Source organism: Caloenas nicobarica, chromosome 17, assembly GCF_036013445.1.
Source record: "Caloenas nicobarica isolate bCalNic1 chromosome 17, bCalNic1.hap1, whole genome shotgun sequence".
Lineage (NCBI taxonomy): Eukaryota > Metazoa > Chordata > Aves > Columbiformes > Columbidae > Caloenas > Caloenas nicobarica.
The window spans coordinates 5636491-5660095 of NC_088261.1; the positions used below are offsets into that span (position 1 = coordinate 5636491).

General features: G+C 48.1%; 2 protein-coding genes across 3 annotated transcripts; both read left to right on the plus strand.

Moving 5' to 3' along the window:
- Positions 1–1113: 1113 nt before the first annotated feature.
- LOC135995648 (argininosuccinate lyase-like) lies at positions 1114–9560 on the plus strand. Of its 2 annotated transcripts, none has more exons than XM_065647113.1 (16): positions 1114–1131; positions 2817–3011; positions 3733–3816; positions 4145–4201; positions 4772–4869; positions 5221–5298; positions 5548–5625; positions 6055–6107; positions 6538–6600; positions 6818–6932; positions 7540–7624; positions 7799–7858; positions 8127–8210; positions 8474–8554; positions 8803–8909; positions 9410–9560. In XM_065647113.1, the coding sequence occupies exons 1-16, from the start codon at positions 1114–1116 to the stop codon at positions 9558–9560; spliced, it is 1407 nt and encodes a 468-aa protein (XP_065503185.1). The 2 variants fall into 2 exon arrangements, with proteins under 2 accessions (XP_065503185.1, XP_065503186.1); XM_065647114.1 differs by having other exon boundaries at positions 1114–1125.
- Positions 9561–10745: 1185 nt separating this feature from the next.
- GUSB (glucuronidase beta) lies at positions 10746–23280 on the plus strand. The gene is made up of 12 exons (XM_065647029.1): positions 10746–10967; positions 12677–12865; positions 13334–13515; positions 14004–14146; positions 14657–14844; positions 15431–15583; positions 17535–17713; positions 18110–18256; positions 19424–19508; positions 21023–21199; positions 21832–21967; positions 23058–23280. The coding sequence occupies exons 1-12, from the start codon at positions 10746–10748 to the stop codon at positions 23213–23215; spliced, it is 1959 nt and encodes a 652-aa protein (XP_065503101.1). The 3' UTR covers positions 23216–23280.
- Positions 23281–23605: the final 325 nt, after the last annotated feature.

Genomic DNA, 23605 nt, shown 5'->3' on the forward strand with positions numbered 1-23605 from the left:
TCAAGCCTGTACTCCAAACACCATGATGTAAAGCCTCTCCTTGTATACGATTCACTGTGGATGTAAATCTAGTCCTTACTATTTTGCCAAATCTGCAGCAACTTCCTGTGAAAGCCCAGAAGAAAGACAAAGACATTCATAAAAGATAAACATGGTAAGAGAAACATTAAAAATGAGGGACTTCAGAAGAGGAAGGAACTTGGCAACAAAATGGTTCACAGAGTAGTGTAGACAGCATGATGCTCTGTGCATCTGGAAGTCTGAAAGGGAACAGAGACATCACCCCAGAAAAAAAATGATCGTAAGAGGAAATTTTTGAGAAACAATGAATTAATAGTTGGCTATGAATCCAGATACAGAGTTTGAGCCTTGTTCTGGACTGGTACTAGAGGCAACATGCTGGAAACCCAGCTGCAAAAGGTACTTGCTCATTCAGGCTGAGTAGCCACAGCCAGGCTGATGCTGGTCATGTCACTCTGCCCGTGTCCTCCCTGCTACAGAAAGCAGCGCACCCTAACCACACAATCACACTGTGCCCTAGACTGCGACACACAAAGGGAGTGAATAGTAGGACAGAGAAGAATATAGGAAATATGGTTGGACTAGGTCCCTTCCTACCTGAATTATCCTACGGTCCTGTGACAACAGGGCTGGTTAAAGGGCAGAAAAACCCAAAAGGGGACAAGAAAACTGGGACGCACATCCCGCACTCCCTCAAAGGCCTCTGACCGTGCACGAAGAAAGAAAAAAACATGCCATAGTAGCACATTCCCTCCTGCAAAGCAGAAACTCCCCTGTACAGCGGGGTGGGACCAGGGGAGGGGGGGACCAGAGCGGGGCCGACGCCGGGGACACCCCGCCCCGCCGGGGCGGGACGAGCCGGCAGCCCCGCTCCCAGGCGTGTAAAAGCGGAGCCCAGGGAGGGACCGGGAGGGACCGGGAGGGACAGCGCCGCGGAGGGGGTGAGGGGGCCGGGCGGGCAGCGAGGAGCCCGGTCTGGGCCTGGGGCTGGAGCGGGACCGGGAGCAGAGCTGAGCCGAGCCTCACCTCGCTGTTCCGCAGGTTGTACCAGTTGCGGGGATTGCTGCGCACACGAGCACAACGCCGTCCGAAATGGCAGCAGAGGTGAGAGTGAACTTTGCTTCTCCGGCGGGGGCTCTGACAGACATGAGCTCAACCGAGTTAAAATCCAAGTCGCTGCCATTTACTTCAGGTTCTTCCCTCTACCTGGGAGAGACGAATGAGCGATGCGGTTCATTCCTGGCAACCTGTGTTCTTCATTCCTGGCAACCTGTGTTCAGGCGGGAGGTGCTTTACAGCAGCTTGTGTAAACACTTCTATGTACAAAAGCTGTATTTTCAGTTTCTGTGGCTGGTAGGCGAGACGTGACTATCATCTTAGCAAGTCATGCTTCCTGCCTTCCAAACGGTTGCTACAACTCCGGCCTCCTCTGCTCTGGGTTACAGACAAGTAGCCACGAGCTGCCACGCTGTACTGGCCACTTCTCTAACCAGAGTCCTGGAGCTGAAGTTAATCTTTCAGTTTTGATTCTACTGATTGCAAATATGTACATGTTGCAAGGTTTCTGCTGACTTTCTTTCTTTAATGGAAACACATAATACTGAAGTTATACCTGGATATACCTGTTCCCCATTCAAGCACTTGGCTTCTGGCACTGGCCTTTAATTTAGCATCCCCCATGCCACCGTGCTCCTGTGGGCACCAGGTGCACGTTGAGGACCTCTAACACTTTTCTTTTTCAATTCTGATTCCCCACTCTGCCTTCCCTCAAGCTTTCCGACAAAGTTACCTTAAAGATATCAAAAAAGACATGCCAACACTCTTACCTCTGTAGGCTCGCTCCTGCTGTCCTCTCAGGCGTGTTGTTTCAGCAGGGATCAGCAGAGATATGGAGACAGTCGCTAGGGAAAAAGTTTCCAAGGTTACTCAACAGTACTGTGTCTGACTGATAAAGCTCTGGCACGGATTAGTTTACAGCTGTCCCACCAGCTTCTTGCTGTCCATGGTAGTTACAGGGCACAGTATGAGAGGAGATTTGACAGAGCTGTTTAAAAAAACCAAGTAGATCAGCAATTATGACCCATTCTGTAATGGCAATTGTATATTGGGCCCTTCTTTTAAATGTCCTGCAATTTCTTTTTTGTGCCTGCTAGCACTGGGGAGTTGCTTCTGAAATCTTAGATAAGTTGTAAGGTATCTGCATGAGTAAAATTCAAATCCACTTCAGTGTGAGTTTGCCAGTTAGAGCTTCAGTGGGTGTCTTACCTGGACAAGCAAAAAACTTCTGATCAAGTGACATACACAGCTCTTAGCGAGTGAATCCATTCAGTTGCTGAATCACTGGTGAAAAAAGCTTACACACCCCTGCTGTGATGCATAACTGGAATTGTGTACCTGCCTTTGGTCACCCAGTGAAGTCGTTATACAGATGACACATTCAAGTATGTGGGGTTACTATATGAATCTTGGTTTGGGTGGAAAAACAACTTTTGGTTTTATGTCTTTTAAAACCTTTTTGTTGAATTATTTTTCTGAGCATTCTCGATGCTGAAAGGTATCTAGACCTTCCTTTTTGGAGTCTGCACCTTAACCAGTTTTATGCTCACCTTATGCCAAAGCTTGCAAGCACATAATGGACTCTGGAGATGCTTCAAATGGTAACTCCAAGCACTTCATAATGTGGCTTGTGCTGGCCTACAACTCTTTGTCAATCAAACAGATCACTGGATGTTACATGCATAGGACCATAACTGAAGTTATTAGGCCTCTTTAATAAACTTCTTCCTTTCTCTCAGGGAGATAAACTTTGGGGAGGAAGATTCAGTGGAAGCACAGATCCAGTCATGGAGATTCTCAATGCTTCCATTACCTATGATCAGAGACTGGCTGAAGTTGATATCCAGGGGAGCATGGCTTATGCCAAAGCCTTGGAGAAGGCTGGGATCCTACCTAAAAGTGAGCTGGAAAAGATCCTGAGTGGCCTGGAAAAGGTATTTATTTCCTTCAGAAACTGTTGTACATGCTGGAAGAAATGGCTTCTTATCCGACAGCATCTGTAGTAGTCTCCCTGATCTGCTGTTCTAAAAAGCACCATTATAAGTCCTCATGACCTACTGGTTAGACCCTGGTGCCTTGGTGAGTTGTGCTCAGTGTGACCTGCCCACCCATTCTCTTCACACTGAACATTCACCAGGAATTGTTTCAGTATGAATAAGCAATATTCCTTTTCTGCTGGCACTTGGGATCCTTTTGAGTCTGCCTGCCTGAGTTAGTAGGAGGCAATGCATATAGCATTGTATAGGGGTAAAGATAAATCAGCAGCTAAGCAGTTTTAAAATATCCATTGTTGTTGCTCACCCACCATGGACAATGGTGACTCTATACAATATTTTTATAGGAAAATCTTTATGGACCATGCTAAAGCAATCACTGACATTTCAGCTCACTTTTTCATTGCATTGCTTAAATCCTCCTATAGCTATAACACTGCAGGATCATCATGGGTAGAGAGATGGATCCCACCAGTGCAGTATAGACTATCTGCATAGAGCAGATGGCCTGAAAGAAAAGGAGTGCCAGAGCTCACATGAGATTTAACACTTTGATTTCCATTGGGACAGCAGAAGCTGTTGTTTGCTGGGGACACTTACAGCCCTGACGCGCAGCAGGGTAACAGCGGTGGCTGACTGGTGTTTCTGCTGATGTTTGTAGATCTCTGAGGAATGGTCTAAAGGAGTCTTTGTGGTGACCCCAACCGATGAGGATATCCACACTGCCAACGAACGCAGACTAAAGGTTTGGGTCCCCTAACCTCTTGTTCCTGTTCCTCTGTAGCTAGATCTGCCTGACATTAAGTGCGTGCATCTCTTTCTCACTGTGAAATTCCTCTGGACCTTTTGATACTGAAACCCCAAGCGCACAATGAAGTATCTCCAAGACCCATTTTGTGGAAGAGGCACTGTACAAATGTAGAACCCAAACTTGCCCTTCCACAGAAGAGATCCCATGGCTACTCACAGGATCCTAGAGCTGAGTCCCTTCCAGGCAGGGAGCAGATCTGCTCACATGAAGTCTCCTCCTTAGAATACCGAGACACTGACAGAAATCCTCCTCTTGTCCTCAGGAGCTGATTGGAGACATAGCTGGAAAGCTGCACACTGGAAGAAGCAGGAATGATCAGGTATGTACAGAACTGGTTGTTTTTCCTCCTTCTCTATCCCTCCCTCATCTCAGTTTCTTAATCAAATTTCTTTATGCCATCTTTCACATGTTCTGACTCTCTCCAGTATGTACTCCCTAGGACATTAAACCAGCAATGCTGCAGTGACTCATCTGCACAGGGCTACGGGCTCTGCAGCTTTGCATCCTGGTGCTATAAGGCCACAAACTTCCACTGACATCCCTTTGAAAGCCTACAGAAACCATTACTTTACTGGCTGAGTACCAGACATCTTTCAGGATCAGTCCTTCTAATGATGACTCACTTGTGTCCTTTGGGGATTTTCTGATCCAAAGTTGACAATACCTGAAAAGTCCACTGAAAAGAACGGACTTTGGTTCTGTTCATGAAAAGCAAGATACAGCAGCTTTCATGAATCAGTGACCAGGGATGTATCTGGTAAGAGAAACATGTCACTTCCCATCACATAGAACAAGGAGGGGATAATGCGCCAAGGCTTTCTGCTGAACAACATTTGGTCACTAAGAATGTCACATTCTGCTTTGACTGACTGTGGCCAATCTCATACAGGTTGTGACTGACTTGAAGCTGTTCATGAAGAATTCCCTCTCTGTCATCTCCACTCATCTCCTGCAGCTCATTAAGACCCTGGTGGAACGCGCTGCCATGTAAGTAGTTTTCCAGATCAGCTGTGCTAACCCCCTGTCTAACTCTCCCCACACATCACAGTCCCAGCCAGTGGTGGGCTGGGGAAGCTTTGCCTGCCACAGAGGGATTGCTGGACCAGGCAGTTTCCCAGGGAGGCCAAGGGCAGACACACCACACTGCAGGGTGGGGAGATCTAAACCCAGTGTGCTTGGGTAGCAGGTGACAGGGACAGGAACACATAGACCAAATTCTGCACAACACAAGCTAAAGAAGTTCTGTTTGCCACCTTACCACAAAACCCTGGCGTGTACCTGCCACTGCCCTCTGTCCTGACAGCTGCTGCTCACCTCTTTGTCTCCTTTCACATGCAGAGAAATCGATGTCATCCTCCCTGGCTACACCCACCTGCAGAAAGCTCAGCCCATCAGATGGAGCCAGTTCTTGCTCAGGTAACCACCTTGCACACTGGGCTGCAGGAAGCCTTCTCCACCTTGGGGCCTGCTGTGGGGACAGCGGTGGGTGACAAACCAGAGCTAACCTTGCAAACTAGAACAGGAACTCCTCGTGTTCCTGTGTGGCTCTGACAAACCCAAGACCTAAGCACTGAGTGGAGGCCAACTCCCTTTGGCCACAGTTATCTCTTGGGTCGTGTGACATTTTCTGACTTCAGGAGCTTCACTTCTCATGTCCTTTCCCAGCCACGCTGTTGCTCTCATCCGTGATTCTGAACGCCTGGGAGAAGTGAAGAGGAGGATTAACATCTTGCCTTTGGGAAGGTAAAGCTTATTTTCTGTGTAATCCTTTGGGCCACACTTTGCCCTGTGACATGGCTAACAGGCAGATCTTTACAGCCTGTGAACCACTGTGGTTTGTATACTGTATGTGCTGCGGAGCTGCGAGGTCACAAGCCCTGCTTCTCTCACCAAAGAGGGGAGTCTTCTAAAGAGAAGACTTGCCACCGAGACACTGTTCTTCTCCCTTCTTAAAATCAAGAACTGCAAGGTTTTCATCAAGCAAAGCTCCCTCTTTGGAAGAGAACTTCTGGTTTAGTCCAGAGTTTGGAGCCTCAGGCCACATTGTGTCACACCAGAATGAACTTGGGAGGGAAATCTTCAGAGACGTGTCATCTCTGCCTACTAGACCTCAGTTTTGGCTGGGGTGTGCAAGGTATGAGGCATGACTTCTGTTTCTTTCTCCCCTGGCAGTGGTGCTCTGGCTGGCAACCCACTGGAAATAGATAGAGAGCTTCTGCGTAGTGGTAAGTATCTCCCTATGACTGAGAGGCACAGGACTACTCATACCTGGGAGTTGGGGAAGCATTGATACATTGTCCCGATGTTATTTTGGATGTATTGCAGCACCTTAACATAGGGATGGAAGGTAATAAATACAAAAAATGAGTATGCTCTGATACTCAGTGACACAGGTGGGAGGCAGCTCCTAGTGACTCGGTAAGCCAGAAGGCTTTTTACTACCATGAGACAGCAGATGCTTGTATGGTCGGAGCATAACCAGAGCCACCTCTGCTGCACACTGCCTGCCTGGTGCTAATAACAAAACCCTGCTCCGCATGTGTGTGTTCCTGGGACTGCTCGAGGGCTCACGGTCACCTCCACGCTGAGGCAGTCACTCCGTGCAAGCTCCAGACCAGCAAAGCCTGATCTCCTCTGTCCATCCCTTCCTTACAGAGCTGGACTTTGCCTCCATCAGCCTCAACAGCATGGATGCCGTTAGTGAGAGAGACTTTGTGGGTAAGCACAACCCAATCACATCTTCCTACCTCTGTTTCAGAAGCAGGTTTCTGAGACCTTTCCAGCTGAACTCCTTTAACAAGGGGACTGAAATCCCTCATTAGGAAGTAATTATACAGAAAATCTGTTTGCTCGTGTTTAAACTCTAGTCAGGGCTCCCTGGGTTGTCAAGCAAAAAAGCACCTTTTCACCTCCCGATTTCCTGCCCTCTCTGCAGTGGAATTCCTCTCTGTTGCCACCCTGCTGATGATCCACCTCAGCAAGATGGCTGAAGATCTCATCATCTATAGTACCAGCGAGTTTGGATTTCTGACTCTCTCTGATGCTTACAGGTAGGTCTCTCGTCTCTGGGGAGTAATTCTCCTCAGCTATCCCCACCTGAGAGAGTCAGACAGTGGTTGGGGTCTCCCTGCTGTACAAGGCTGACACAGCATTACAAGGCTGGAAGAAAGGCAGCCTTAGGGTGAACACTCCTCACTAACGACCAGGTATTTCTGATTCTGGTAACACAACCAAGTCTGCATTCAGCAGACACCCCTCCCCAGCAACTGCTGGCAGACAGAACTTCCTCCTCTGCTGGCAATGCCTGCCAAAGTCCTTCCTTAATTAACTGGGTTTGCAATCCCAGGAGATTTCCTGTCTCTCATGGCAGCACAACCACAGCCCTCCTTCTCTGAGGAAGGGCTTCTCTGGAGGAAGCCTCCTTTTTGCTGCTTCTTTGGAAGGTGGGACTGTGAAGTTGCTGTAGACAAGTCTGCAAAAGAAAGGCTCTGATGTGGGAAACATGAGAAGTTCAGTGCACTGTTCTCATACACTCTAAAAAAGTGTCTGGGGAAGTGGAACCTATGTGTTGGGTTTGGAGGGCTGGGTCAATATGTTGCATGACCTGTAGGGACTGGAGTCTTGTTCACTGTTACATTTCACACACCTTTCTTTCAGCACGGGCAGCAGCCTGATGCCTCAGAAGAAGAATCCCGATAGCCTGGAACTGATCCGCAGCAAAGCTGGTCGTGTGTTTGGACGGGTGAGCCTGCTAAAGAAAGAACCAGGATGGGGAAACTGCTCATACTGGGGCTGAGGAGTCCTCCCCCTTCTTGCCTCTGAGTAAAGCAATGTGCCCAGTCCAGGCTCTGAGCCTCTGCTGGGGCAACATGCTTCTCTCCCCAGAACTAACTGCCTCACCTGTTTCTCTCTGCAGTTGGCTGCCATCCTCATGGTGCTCAAAGGACTTCCAAGCACCTACAACAAGGATCTGCAGGTAAAACAGATGTTAGTTCTCACACCACCTCTCTGAGCACACACAGCCGTCTTCGGCTCTTGAGCACTCCTGCCATTGCCCTTCCCTGCACAGACCCCACTTGTGTGTGGGGTGCTGAGAAAGGGGCTGAGGCACAACATGCTGCAGCTGAAACCCCAGCCTGAGCAGGAGCCCCTGGGATGACAGGCTGCTCTGCTGGCTGAAATGCTTTGGCTGTTGGGCTGCATCAGGTTGACTTACAGCCATTTCCATCTCTTTTCTAACACAGGAGGACAAGGAGGCCGTCTTTGATGTTGTGGACACCCTGAATGCCGTGCTCCAGGTTGCCACTGGAGTGATTTCTACCCTCCAGGTAAGACTTCACCTTTTGAACACAGTTGAGGGACACATTCTGTGAATAATACAGGCAAAAGAGCTCTAGACTCATTTCAAGATGAAGGCTCTTCAGTTCATCACTCATACTGCTCATTATGGCACCCACTGTCAGCTACTCAGCAGGTCAGAGGGTCCTTTTAGCGCCACGTACTTTCCAGATTAAGTCCCCTCACTGTGAGTGCTAATGCATCTCCAAAGTAGAGCTTATGATAATGTCTCCCTCTGGCCCTCCTCCTGCAGATCAACAAGGAGAACATGGAGAAGGCACTGAGCCCTGAGATGCTGTCAACTGACCTGGCTCTCTACTTGGTTCGTAAAGGAGTAAGTATCAGAGGGAGACGTGGAGATATGATTTGTTTGGATGCAGAACACTGTTCAGCGAGGGCCTGAGATGAGGCCTTCTGTCCTGTCCCCAGGTGATGAGCAGTCTGGGTCAGCAAACCTGGATTCACATGGCATTGCCCTAAGTGAAAACAAACCAACCAAAACCGAGAGCACACCCATTTTTTCCTTTGAGGCTGCACCCCAGTTGCCTGGTCACTGACTGCAGCCTCCGCTTCTCACTGCAGATGCCATTCAGACAAGCCCACGTTGCCTCTGGGAAGGCCGTCCACCTTGCCGAGTCTAAAGGCATCACCCTCAATAATCTCAGCCTGGATGACCTGAAGAGCATCAGGTTTGTAGCATTATTATTTTGCCAAGACTCCCCTCAACACGCACGTATCAGCCTCCCTTGTATGGGCCTCCTTATGGTGCCCTTCCCCAAAATGCCTGGGCCAGACAGCTCCCCAAATCCTCCTGGCCTGAACATCGATGCTGCTACTGATGGGCCAGAAAACACTGATGGGGCACAACATCACTGCCACTCATCTCCAGTGGGACCTGGGCAGCCGGTACTGGGAGGGACTGGAAGAGACTCATACCCTGAGCTGGAGGCACCAGCCCTCCAAGGAGTTTCACTCCAAACTTATCAGTCTCCCCTCAGAGCTGACTCTTGGTCTGCCACCAGCAGCAGCTGCCAGGCACTCCAAGTGCACAAGCAGGGCTGCAGCAGATCTTTCCCCTTGGGAAAAGGCTCCATCTCCGCTCCCTCACCCTCTCTGCAGGCACTGAGCACATAAAGCAGCCACCAGCCCCAGCGCTCTCCACTCACACCTCTTCTCTTTGCCTCCCCAGCCCCCTGTTTGGCAGCGATGTCTCCCAGGTCTTCAACGTTGTCAACAGCGTGGAGCAGTACACGGCCATGGGTGGCACTGCCAAGAGCAGCGTGTCTGCCCAGATCGAGCAGCTGCGGGAGCTGCTGAAGAGGCATAAGGAACAAGCTTAGAGTGTGGGGAGATATCCCGTGGATGCAGCGTTGTGCCTATCACACTAATCTGGAGTTAATAAACACTGGGGTGCATTGTAGTTCACTGAAACTCCTGTCTTCTGTCTTTCTTCTGAGGGGCAAGATTGAGCTGGGCTTCCTTGGCCCTAGCAAGGCTTGGGGAAATGTCCACTGGTGTGTGAATGTCGCTGAGGTGCTGGTTATGGGGTGTCAAGCTCTGGGGAGCTGGTAGGTAGAGAGCAGCAGAAGTGTCAGTGCATGTGTTGAGGGAGACTTGTGTATGTCCACAAAGAGAGATGCTTGGTACAACATCTACAATAGATGCCACATCTCCAGCTGTCACTGCCCTCCTCCTAGGATTTTGTTTCCCTGCCTGCCTTCTAGCAGGAAAAAAAACAAACAAATAAAAAACAAACCCAAACGCCTCTTGGCAGTGGAGCTTGCATAGCAGTAGGATGACTTCGCCAGCAGGTCAACCCACAGGTCATCCCATCCCATCACAAAACCACCTTTGGCTCTGGTTTACACCAAAGCACAGGGTTGCCTGGTCCCAGGTCAACCTCCTTCCTCTGTGTGACACATGCCCTGATTTGCCACCAGCCCAGCTGGGGCAGCAGTACTGTTCTCATCTAGAAAAGAGACACAGACTTCAAATAAATGTACTGTAAAATGAAAATCAATCAGATGGCATTTCTTTCCTTGCTTGCCTCTGTGATACTGTTCTCCATCCTGCTTTGTTCCTAAAAAAAGTTCTGAGGGACATGGGTTAAATAGAACACATTACCATGCTTCACAGATGAGTCCAGATACAGTTTTCCAACACAGAGATCATCTTCCCGCCTGTCCCCAAGATGCCATGTGGCCATCAGCACTCTTCTTTGCCTTTTCCAATAACTTCTTGCCCTCCCACTTCAACAAGTGACTCTGAAAATAAAAGAAAGCAAGTAAGTAAATAAAATAAAACCTAACACCCCCGCCCCCCCCCCAAAATAATAATAATCCAGCAGGCCTGGGCACAGCCCAACGCCTGCAAGTGTTTTTATGCCAGGATACCGATGGCTTTGGCTGGGGGGTGTTCCAGCCCCGTGCGACACCCGCCGCTGTCCCCGCTCGGGCCCTGCAGCGGCTCCTCCCGCCGCACCGGGGCGGGACCGGCCCCGCCGCCGGGCACTGCCCACAACCAACATGGCGGCGGCAGCGTCGGGCGGCGGCATGGCGGGGGGCTGCTGGCTGCTCCTGCTGCTGGCGCTGGGCCGGGCGGCCCCGCCGGCCGGGATGCTCTACCCCCGGGAGACCCCGTCCCGGGAACGGAAGGAGCTCGGTGGGCTCTGGAGCTTCCGCGCCGACTTCTCGCCGGGCAGGGACGCCGGCTTCGTGCAGCGCTGGTACCGGCAGCCGCTCCGGCAGGTACGGCGGGGCCGGGAGCGGAGCGCGGGCGGCAGCGGGGTGATCTCCCCTCCCGGGAAGGGCTCCCCTGCGAACCGGGCTCCCTTCCTCTCCCGAAAGCACCTTTTTCCCCGTCCTTCCCCACCGGGGTCGCGGAGCGGCTGCTCTTTGCCCCCCACCCTGCGCTACTTGTTTTATTGCTCTGCAGAGGGGTTATTAAGAGGCTAATTACCGATCGATGGCAGCAGTGTCTGATTATCCCGCTTCTGCTCAGAAGCCAGAAAGTATGTGAATGAACCACAGCCACCTTTAGCTGTCGTAGGAATTCCAGTGCTGCCAAAGCCACGCTGGCCTTGCACAACCTTTACCTGTGGTCAGCAGCATAAAATCAATAAAAACATGCCTGAAAAGGGCACTCTGGAGTTATCTACTTCAGAGCATCCTGGTGCAGATAATCAAGTCCTAGTGTAACCGAAATCCGTTATGAAATTAACACCATTAACTAAAAGAAAGAAGTTACATATTGTATGCATAAAATCTATGTGCCCATCAACATTTCTATTTTAGCCGTTTGGCCATTTTTTTCCCAAATTGTGGAAGGAGAAGAGCTGAAAGACGCTGTGCTGCTAGGAGTTTTGTAAAGAGACAGGCAGAGGAGAGGGATCCTGGACTATGCCTCCCCAACGTGGGGCTGAGATGTGTACGCTCAACCTACTTTAGACATCAGAGAATCTCCTTGAAGGAGACACACACACACGGCCATCCCAGTCAAAGGTTGTCCCGTACTGGATACTGGAAAATCCACTTCACCATCCAAGGATTTTCTGCAGTGCTGGTACAGTGTGATGCTGAGTCGGCCACGCACGTGATGCTCAGCCCTGGGCAAACAGACCTTCCTCGTTCCGCTCTCCATGGAAGGGTTTCCGTAGGAAAGGGGAACCGCTCCAGCTGTGCGATGCTGCAGCGCTCACGTACGCAAAACCCCAGTGCAGCAGGTGCTAAAAATGCACAGCTCTATTTTGCAACAGCATCCGGTTACTGCAGTATCAAATGTATTATAATGCTATCATCCTTATATTAAAAATAAGCAAGTGAATTGATTCCATTGTAATCCTAAGGAATGTGCCTTGCATTCAGGGAGGGAGAAAGGCTGGATTCATCCCAAACAATCTCCGTGGACCTTCCCTGGGGGATCTGGCCCAAAATACCCAGTTTGTGGGAAGTCCCAGGCTCAAACAATGACCTGGGCATTTATTCTTTTTCCCCTTAGAATCATAGAACCATTTCACTTGGAAGGGACCCTCAGGATCATCGAGTCCAACCATAACCTAACCTAACTCTAGCACTAAACCATGTCCCTAAGAACCTCCTCTAAATGCCTTTTAAACACCTCCAGGGATGGTGACTCCACCACTTCCCTTCTCCAGTTCCGCAATACTAGAGCCATGAATAAAAGCATTTCCCTACCAAAATCAGGAGGGGAAAAAGACAGGAGCAGCTTCTTCCTGTAGGAACAGGCAGGCTCCTGGACCTGGTGTCAAAAAGGACTTAGACAGGACCTGTGACAGACCACACCGGTTTCTAAAGAGGTTTCCCCAAGTGTTTCCACTCTGCAAAGGGACTGCAAGGCTGTTAGCAGAAGGGGACACCTCCAGCTGTACAGGTTGGACTGCCAAGACAGTAAAATCTCTATTTTTAAGTGATCTCCCTTTCTGTGCAATTTCTGCCAGACTGGTCCTGTGATTGACATGCCAGTGCCTGCCAGCTTCAACGATATCACTCAAGACCCAAGCTTGGAGAACTACATCGGCTGGGTTTGGTACGAGAAAGAGGTGCTGCTTCCTCTCCGCTGGCTTCAGGAGGATTTCAACACCAGAGTGGTGCTCCGGTTCGGCAGCGCCCATTACTACTCCATTGTGGTACGCTGCACAGGAAATTGTCCATGTGTTTCCAAATTGACGCTGCACTAAGATCTGTCCTGTGGTTTCTCCAGCAAACACATCTGACTCGATTTTATATCAGTTTGCTATTTTCTTAACTCTTGGCTGTTTTCCTCCAGCCAAGAACTTGGCCATTGTTTCCCCAGTCTCTCATCTCTGATCCTCCAATATCGGGACTAGTAAACAAAATATTTCCTTGCTGCAGTATCTGCCCAAAACCGTGTCTCTCAGTGATGCTTGTACATGACCCAGACTTAGCTCCCTGTAAAGAAAGGGCTGCCAGACCGACCCCTCAGGGAGTACGAGCCCAGAACAAGGTTCAGTGTTACTGGGATTCCCAACTGCCCTTTGTTGGGCTCCTTCCCTTCTCCCCGCTCTGCTTGCCACAAAAAAAAAAAACAAACCAATAACCCTGCCCCTTGGGCTCACAGGTGTCTTCTCTTGCAGTGGGTCAATGGAGTGCAAGTCATGGAGCACGAAGGGGGGCACCTCCCTTTTGAAGCAGATATAAGCAGCATTGTCCAGGGCAGCCCAGGGATCCCCTGCCGCATCACCGTTGCGCTCAACAACACTCTGACACCACACACACTGCCTCCAGGGACAATTCAGTACATGAACGACAAAACGAGGTGAGTTGGTAAAGCACTGTACTGCTGAACGTATCCCAGGGATGAGAGAAGGGGAATTTATTTGGCTGATGGTTCATAAGACCCCCCCAAGCTTATGCTGAAATATGCAGTCAAGTAGGGAGGAGTTTAAGCTTTGGTGTTATGAGGAATCCACACTGAGTTGTTGCATCTGTTTTATACAAAGGGGACTGAGGTTAAGTGATTTGCCAAGCTGAATCAATGGCAGATTTGAGAAGCTTGAATTCAGCTGGAAGCTGCACATATCAGCTATCCTGAAGGATCAAACCTATTCAATCCATTAAATGTTTGTTAACTGGTAATTCCCTTCAGCATAGCAGCAGTAGCACTACTGAGAGATGGATTCGTCCTGATGTAAAGACTGTTTTACCAGCTAGTGTCTATTTTTACATTGCAAGCATCCATATGCTGCCTTCAGTTCTTGTGTAATGAAACATAACGTAGCCATTTCTCCTGTCTTGCTCTCTCAGGTATCCCAAGAATTATTTTGTACAGAACATCAGGTTTGATTTCTTTAATTATGCTGGAATCCATCGCCCAGTTGTGCTTTACACCACTCCTTCTGTCTACATAGATGACATTACCGTGACAACTGCTTCATCAGACAATGTTGGTAGGTCCAGAACAATTACAGCAGCTATCTCAGGCTCCAAATGGAGATGACAAGGGCAGCAGAGAAAATATCCTGCAAAGGTCTGATTGAATTTGTTTCGTAGTGGCTTTTTCTTGAACCTGAGCTGGTCCGTTGCACAGCTCAGCAGCTGCAAGAATACGGCAAAGAGTTAAGCAATAAGAAAAAAAAGTGCTTGCAAGAGACTACTGTTAAAGTGAAAGGATGATCAGGTGTTTCTCAGAGTAGAATTTCTCAGTTGGGGCAGTATTCCTGCCACTTAAAGCAGGATTATCTCTAAGTAACAGAATTATGTGATATATAAATTTTGTTGGGAACTTCTGAACCTCAAGACAGAGAGGTCATGCCTATTACATTCAATTCACGCCACCCTGTTGTTCTATATCTCCCTAATTTCTTACTGCTGCTGTATGTGAAAACCCTCCAATATTTGATGCATATATTTTTCTTTTCACGGCAGTCTCTGATTGTCTTTTGTTTCCTTTGAACCAGCAATGGTGCGATATCAGGTGTCAGTTGTTGGCAGTACACTCTATTCCTTGTCCCTGAGTTTACGTGACCAAGAAGGGAAAGTGGTTGCTACAGGCGATGGGCCAGCTGGAGTGCTCAAAGTCCTGAACCCAAATCTTTGGTGGCCTTACCTGATGCACGAGAACCCTGGATACCGCTACTCCTTAGAGGTAATGGTGACATTTCTTCTTTTCAGCGTGCATTCTCTCTGAATGTCTAATAGGGTTAAGGAACTGCCATATGGCCCATCTTCCATACTCATCTTCTCCCACCAATCCTGCTCATGTGACCAGAGTGGCATTGCTGATTATGCAGTAATCAAATCAAGCTGATGCTGAACTCAAAGGTCTGTTGATGAGAAGAGATGGGCATGCCTGGGGTGCACACATGGACTCTGAGATGCTTGCCCTTCACATTTACGGCCCAATCCATCCCTTGTAAAGGAAGCATTTGAGATGGTGCAGGGGAGGAGATATTGCAAAAGCAGAGAGTCTTTGAGGAGCAGGCTGCCAACCTCTGCCACGTGCTTTGCCATGCAATGAACTTTCTTCCCACTCTGGAAGATGGGAGTTCAGCTTCAATAGCATGAGCCTGGAAAATTCTGAGTTAAGGATGAGTAGTGACATTTAGGTGTAGAAATTAGGGCAGATGAGATGCTGTGAGTTTCCAGGGGCACAAGTTCGTAGCTCATGTGAGCAGATGACACATCCTTGTGAAGCCCAGTGTGTCACTTGTACCTCCCCGTTGGAAATCCAGGTGAAAATGCAGGCGCAGGTGAATGGGGCCTTGCTGGAGGACTTGTACACGCTCCCGGTCGGCATCCGCACCATCCACGTCACCAGCACACAGTTCCTTATCAACGGCAAGCCCTTCTACTTCCACGGCGTCAACAAGCACGAGGACGCGGACGTAAGTGTGTGGCACCCACGGTGGGAGCCTCTCATGTCCCCTCGCTTTGTGCTGCTGAGGCAGCAACCGCTCTGGCCTCCCCTCTCCCCCAAAGGGGCCGTTTCCTCACACCCTCCTCCCAGGCTGGCAGCTGCTGGGGGGAACGTTTACCAGCATTAAAGGGGACACCGTGCCCTGCCATAGTCATAACACTCCCCTCAGGGTGCAATAGCCGGCCCAGGTATGCTGGCAGAGGAGCTAAACAGTCTCCCAGCCATGGATTCCAATCAGAAATAGAATCATTTCAGTTGGAAGAGACCCTCAGGATCATAGAGTCCAACCATAACGTAACCTAACTCTGGCAATAAACCACGTCCCTAAGAACCTCGTCTAAACGCCTTTTAAACCCCTCCAGGGATGGTGACTCCACCACTGCCCTGGGCAGCCTCTTCCAATGCCTGACAGCCCTTTCCATAAAGAATTTTTAACTAAGATCCAATCTAAACCTCCCCTGGCACAACTTGAGGCCATTTCCTCTTGTCCTATCGCTTGTTACTTGGGAGAAGAGACCAGCTCCCTCCATGCCACAACCTCCTTTCAGGTACTTGTGGAGAGCAGTAAGGTCTCCCCTCAGCCGCCTTTTCTCCAGGCTGAACAGCCCCGGTTCCCTCAAATGCTCCTCAAAACGTCCCCTCACTTTGTGCCGCTGCGGCAGCAACCACTCATCTCCCCTCTCACCCAAAGGCGCTATTTCCTCACACCCTCCTCCCGGGCTGGGAGCTGCTGGAGTGAAATTTAGGGATATTAAAGGCGACCCCGTGTCCAGTCCTGCTGTAATCATAACGTCCCTCTCAGGGCACACGGGCCAGCCCAGGCGTGCTGGCAGAGGAGCTAAACGATCTCCCGGGCACGACTTCCAGTCAGAAATAGCAACTCACAGGTTCCCCACCCTGGGAAACGCCGGGGACAAAGTCTCCGGCGCGGAGGTTTGGGCTGCGAGGCGCAGCCCGGCCACAGGGCGGCCCCGCAGCCATGTCAGAGGCGCCAAGCCGCTCACCTCAGGGGCGGCTCGTCCTCCTCCCTCGCGGTTCCCGCGGCGCAGACTCTCAGCACAGGAACACCCAGAGCCCTGCCCGGCCGGGGCCGCCTTCAGCCGGCCCTCCCCTGCCTGCCTCATGGGTCACACCTGTGGCGGGAGGGAGGGAGAGGACGGTGCCCCGAAATGGCGGGCGGCAGCTTGGCTGCTGCCTCCATCCCCTCTGCTCCTGCGGACACCCGGGGTCTGGCTGCGCGTGTGGCAGTGTAGGAAACAAATTACCTTGCAAATATAATAGGCCCGGGCAGGATCTCTCAGCAAAGCATATTTTAATAACGATTTTGCAAGAGCGGGTGTTCTACCTAAAGGTAGGCACACGGAATAGGGCAAAAAGCCACTGCTTATATCTCCCCCCAAATCCTGGCTGTGATTTCCCTCCCCCATTCCCCATCGGTTTGGTACTGCAGGGTTTACAGACTACTCGATGTTTACATATTTCATTCATCTAATTATAACAACCCCCTTCCCTTTATCGGTCTATTTAGAATATGGATTCCTGGCTCTTTGGCTTATCTTCCCCCTAGATGGATTATTTTTTTAAATACAGGTATCAGTATGCATTCTGGGATTAGTTCAAAGAGACTTTGTTTTACATTAAGGATTCGTAGTCTGGTGTCTCTCAGTCCTTCCCCCTCGCTGGGGTCAGGCGCCAGGTTCTCAGTTTTGTAAAAAACAACATCCCTTTGTTAAATGTTCCTTACAGCAGTGCCCTCAGAGAGGCAGATGCTGCACGGGGAGGTGGCGCAGTCGCTAGAAATGGTGCCCAGGGCTGGAAATGCCCTGGTGTGGGCCTGGAAGCGGCCGTGCCCAGCGAAGGTGTGAGGCGAAGCCGCGGCCTGGCAGTGTGATGGGGCGTGATTTCTCTCCCCCCTCCAGATCCGTGGCAAAGGCTTCGACTGGCCCCTGGTCATGAAGGACTTCAACCTGCTGCGATGGCTGGGGGCGAACTCCTTCCGCACCAGCCACTACCCCTACGCCGAGGAGATCATGGACCTGTGCGATGCCTACGGCATCGTGGTGATCGACGAGTGTCCGGCAGTGGGCATTAAAATACCGTAAGCAATTGCTTGAAAGACCCTTCCCCTTTTTTCTGTGTTCCTCTGAGCTGCTTTGAAAGCGTCCCTCTCCCATCCACAGTGCCCGTTGTCCTGATAATGGACGTACTTTGCTCTATTTAGAAATCAGCCTGTTGCACCACGTGTGCCCAGTGAGGTTGGGCAACCGGAGGGCGTTTTGCCACATGGCCATCACGTCACTTGGTCTGGCTCAATTTATGAGCCCAAACCACGACCTTGAACTGGGCAGCGCTTTGGGGAAATAGGGCAGAAGCCACATTCAGTGTCAAGGCTCAGCTGTGCTTATACACCCCAGGGGCTTGAGTTTTCACAGGGAAGGGCAAAAGGGGATGGATTTTATACCCTCACCGGGTCTCATGTCCTTTTGTCTTTAAGTGAGAGCTTTGGGAACAAGTCCTTGCAGCATCATCTTGTGGTGATGGAGGAGCTGATCCGCAGGGATAAGAACAGGCCGTCGGTCGTGATGTGGTCAGTAGCCAACGAGCCGGCATCGGAGCTGCCCCCAGCAGCTTACTACTTCAAGTAAGTGCGCCTGTTTGTACACAGAGCTCAGGCTTGAATCTTGGGAGATGATGCCATCTTCTTCCTTTGGGATGGCCCAAAGAAGTAGTAAAGAGCGGGCAAGCATTTTTTTGGGAACCCTGAAACAGTACCCACAGATGCACACTAAAAGCATAACTGCTGCATGCATTAAACTGATGCTCAGAACCACACAACGGTCTCAACCTGTTGTTTCTGAACCAGTAAGTCTCTGACAAATTACCAGGAGTCCATTTGGTCTGAGTATCTCTGCTTGACCTAAGGGTCAAGCAAAAGCAGACCTGATGGGAACAGGATATTCCCATTACCAATGGAAGACGAGTGCTAAATTATTTTAGAATTACAGCAAAGCTGTAAAATAATTTGCCTTTAATTCTGAAGAGAAGGTTCGTCAGCGAGTGCTAGTGATTTGTTCTGCAGGGTATTGTGACACCCCACTTCAAAGCTACCACTTAAAGTCCCTACAGACCTCCTGGTTTTATTTTTAAAGAGATTTAAGCTTTGGATAGCCAAGAGTCATCTCTGTAATGGGGTAGCAGGCTGTCCCTAGTAGCTGTAAGCGCATTAAGAGGTAACCATGAATTTTTATTCTTCAGAATGATCCACAACCTCCCTGCAATGTGAAGGTAGCAGCAGAGCTTAACCCTCCCATTCTGTCTCATCTCCCTCAATCAAGGTTTCCTCAAAAGCAGCCAACTTTTGACTGTTCTGCCTTGCGCTTTTGTAGGAACACATTGCAAGAGTTGTTTAGAGAATTTCCACTGCACTTCTCACATTTTTATCATTTTCAAACTCACTGTCCCTTCTCCAGCTTCCAAGCTGCTGGCACCAACACACAAATTAACATGCCCACATTTGGTATATTATACTTTCACTCTGGTCTTTTTTTCAGGTGGGATAGCAACCAACTTTGTGATGGATAAAGGCCTCTTTGCCATGATATTTATACTCCTGCAGAACTGGCTAGAATTGCAGGCACTTCATGGCAGGTGATCACTAAGTATCCTGCAGTATTTAATGGAATGTACTCTGCCTGCTAAACCAAAAGCAGCTCCAAATGTCTGCGGGGGGTGAAAGGACAGAGAGTTTGGGGAAATGGGGCCGTGCTTCTCCATGCTGTTGAACTCCTGCTTTACTGTTTGCAAACAGGACAGTGATAGCTCACACTAAAGCTCTCGATCCCTCCAGACCAGTAACCTTTGTGACAGATGCTAATTACGCTCTTGATCTTGGTGTAAGTTCACTTTATTTTCTAGCTTTTTTTTTTTAATTCATACATTACATTTCCTCTTCTTATCATTTCGTTTATGGTACTTTCCCCCAACTTTCCCCAGTTTACTGGAAGTATTTAACAGGGAGACGCAGAAGAAAACTTACGTTTTTGTTTCTAGCACCTTGTCCTGTAGTTGTAGTGCAGCTGAAAAAAAAAATCTAAGACAGAAGAACAGTTCGTCTTGAGTGAAGAAGTATGCAGGATCAGATCCCCTGGAATCCATTAGCATTGTCATGTTTTGCTGTTCCATTGATTGTGTTTACTAATGCTCAGGATTTTTCACTTGCAATTAACCAAAGCTTAAACCTCTTTAAAATGCTAACAGCCCTTGTGAAGTCTAAAGGAAGGAAGCTTTGCTTTAATTCCTGCTTTAAACTGCTCTAGATCTTCTTTGGCAGATGTCTGTTCATGTTGAATAATCTAAGAGCCCTTCCAGCTTCATCATTGAAGTCCTAGAGCTATAGAAATAGCCAAAAGGCACTTCTCTGGGATGTCTGTGGCCATAGGATGAACCAAGGATCTTAAACATACATAAATTTGTTTCCAGGGTAGTTCCTATGTAATTTTTAATTTTCCAAGATCGCTTTAGTATACTTGTCACTACTGTACAATAAACACTTGTAGCAGGTGAGTTTGTAAGCACATATCTACCACATCCCTGGTACAGTTTATACTTAGTGTTTCTTTCAAGCAGTCCTAAAATTAGCAGGAACGGCCTTGTGTAACTCTGAGGGGTCTGTTCCTCCCTGCCCCAGGAAAATAAAACCAGTGGCTTTAGTCCTGGCTATCGCTGTTTCAGGTGTGCACACACAGACTGTGACATCCCATCCCCACAAGCCTGTTCCAACTTGCTTGGGGAGACACAGGAAAACAAACCCAAAGAACAGATCTCATACACTGATGTTGTATTAGAACTTTTTTTCTTTTATTACAAAACATGTTAAGAGAACATTGAACAAGTTACATACAGCATCGCTTCATCTTTAGTGGGCTTTGTGCCCTTTTATCATACTGTTCATGTGGTAGAAATGGCATATAGCTTGCAGAATGCTTAGTATTGCACCACTGATGCACAAATTTAGTTGCTAGTCAAAATATTTGACCACTAACTCAATAATCACATTCCAATACTCAAAGTACATCTAAGTGTACCAGCAAGCCAGAGACATCTTGGAAACGCAAAAACTTCTAAGAAACCTGAGAATTAAATGGGTTGATCTTGTCTCTTTGCTTTGACTTCCTAATTCTGCGAGAAAAATGCCAAATTAATACACTGTTAGCTTGTTATATTTATCCTGCTTTTTTTTCTGGGAAAGACGTCACACTGGGAGGGCCTGAGTGATGGGGAAAAGACTTTATTCACATGTAATGAAACTGTATTCCATGAAATGAACCAAAAAGAGGATTTAGCTTTATGAGTGAAGGTTGTCTGCCTTCAGTTCTATGATAAAATACTCTCGCCTTGTTTTCTGTAGGCTCCTTATGTGGATGTAATTTGTGTAAACAGCTACTTCTCCTGGTATCACGACCCAGGCCATCTGGAAATTATTCCACTACAACTCACAACACAGTTTGAGAACTGGTATAAAACCTACCAGAAACCCATTATCCAGAGTGAATATGGAGCAGATTCAGTTCCCGGACTTCACAGTGTAAGTGTTATAGACACCCTAGGTGGAAAAAAAAGCACTGCTCTTCTTAACAGTCAGCAAAATTTAATTAGAAGAGATGGTACCATCGAACCTTTTGGGATGCATTAGCTTGTAAGTGTCTGGAAGACTCCAGGATTGTAATCCTGCTCCACAGAAATCGCTGAGCTTTACCACTGACTACCCAAGGTTAGATTCTACCTAAAGAGAAGTTTTTAGCTTTGTATAAAAGCACTGAACGCTCTGAAATCTGTACTTTGGCATTTACAGAAAATGCTTAACTGGAAGATACAACACTGGAGGGTGGACATTCATTTCATGATGCTGTCCTGCTCCAAAGGGGTGGCACAGTCCTGTACCTTAAAGCACCATGAGCAAGCAAAACCACACACTCCCCCCAAGTAGAATATATCTGGCATTGCGTTTGTATTTTATGTGCGTTTCCCCCATAATTTCAGTAGTTGCTAATCATCACTAACCAGCCATTGTTAATGCAGCAGCAATGAAAAGACTGAGCATTTGTAAAGCTTGTTTTCAGGAAGCAGGTTCCTGGTAAATAGGAAGTTAACATAGGGAGCCTTTGCTGAGTTTAACTGTCCCCTTCATTCAAGGCTGCTTTTTTTTCCTGGCTGTAGGATCCACCTCTTATGTTCAGCGAGGAGTACCAGAAAGCCCTGCTAAGAGAGTACCATTCTGTTTTTGACAAAAAGAGGAAAGAGTATGTGATTGGGGAGCTCATATGGAATTTTGCTGATTTCATGACTAATCAAGGTAAGCTTATATTTATATCCTAAACAACTCTCCATCCTCCCTGCAAGTTTAAAAGGGTTGAAGATACACAAAGAATATTGTGCTGTAGGGTAGGTCAAAAGGGGCCTCTCCTTACCAAGGTGGCAAAATCCAGCATGGCCAGAGCCAAGAGGGAAGGTCCTGCCTGTACTTAACGTGTCCCCTCTCCAGCCTGAGCTCCCACATGTCCCACCCAGGACATGATGCTGCACTAGGGCAGAAGCAAAGGAAGGTTGTGAGCAGACCCAGGTTACTTTATTTCTTGGCCATCCTCAATTCAGAGCTTCAGTCAGCTGGTAGGGATGTATCTCACTTGCTTCATATTTTATCTACAACTGCCCTTAGTATCAGAGCACCTTAAATACTGTATTATTAACTCAGTAGAGGTTTAGCAATAGAGGAGACCTAGTAAGGAACCAGTTATGCACTTGCCACCTACATTGAGTTAGGGTGGTGAACAGTCAGTGGGAATTCCAGGCAGAGAAACACTATGAAGAATAACCTGCAGAGCACCAATACAGGTATTAGAAAGCTATGTCATTGTGGAGCAGCTGTCAGAAAAGTAATATCAAAGAGGAGGATGGAGAAAATGTAGACAAGTTCACACACGCATATGTAATTCCAGTCTCTCTACATGTTGCGATCATCTTCTCTAGTTTCCTACAAAAACTAAAATAGGCAAAAAGGATACAGACACCACTAAAGGACAGTACAGTCAAACAGTAACTGACATTTTCACCATCAGATTTCAAGGTGGAACTAATGGCAGAAGGAACATCCTCTGTAAATCTAACACCAATCAAGTTAATGGGCACACCTGAATTAACTGTCATCAACTTACCAGTTGTAAATACCATAAATTGCAGCTATATTGCTCAGTTACATCAATTACTCTTGCCAAGATGACGCAAATGACATCTGCCAAGCTCCCCGTTGTACCTGACTATGTGTAGAAGAAAGTGCATAGGTCTCTTCCACCTAACCTGATTTAGTACATACATCGTAACAGTTCACAGCAGGAGATATAAGAGCATTTCATATATACTTGCTTTATTTTATAACTTCTCTACAGGGATCACACGTGTTTTGGGGAACAAGAAAGGAATATTTACCCGCCAACGACAGCCCAAATCAGCTGCATTTGTTCTTAGAGAAAGATACTGGAAGATTGCAAATGAATCAAGTTGTCTTCCTCCTATAATAAAATCACATACCCTCTTTCTAAAATGAAATCAAAAGGTATAGTGGCTGACTACTATGCTGAACTTGTTCATTAAATTCCTGTTTAAATAATATTTATGCCTGACTCAAGTCTTGCAAGTCTAATGCAATTTCTAGCCCACTTGAAATAGTTACTATGATACAAAGCAGATCAGAAACACTGGTTTCCTACACTTAGTCATGTCTGTAGGCTTCCTGTTTCCAGGTAGTAAAATGAATATTCAGAGTTTCAAGGAGCTGAAGTTAGAGATTCTGAGTGAGGTATCTGTTTATGGCAAAAAAAAAAAAAAAGTCACATGATACAAATCAACACTGAAGACTTAAAAAATCCAAGTTACTGTAAATGAACATCACATCCCTCCAATGCAAATGAGGTTTTCCAGTTATACTCCCCTAACA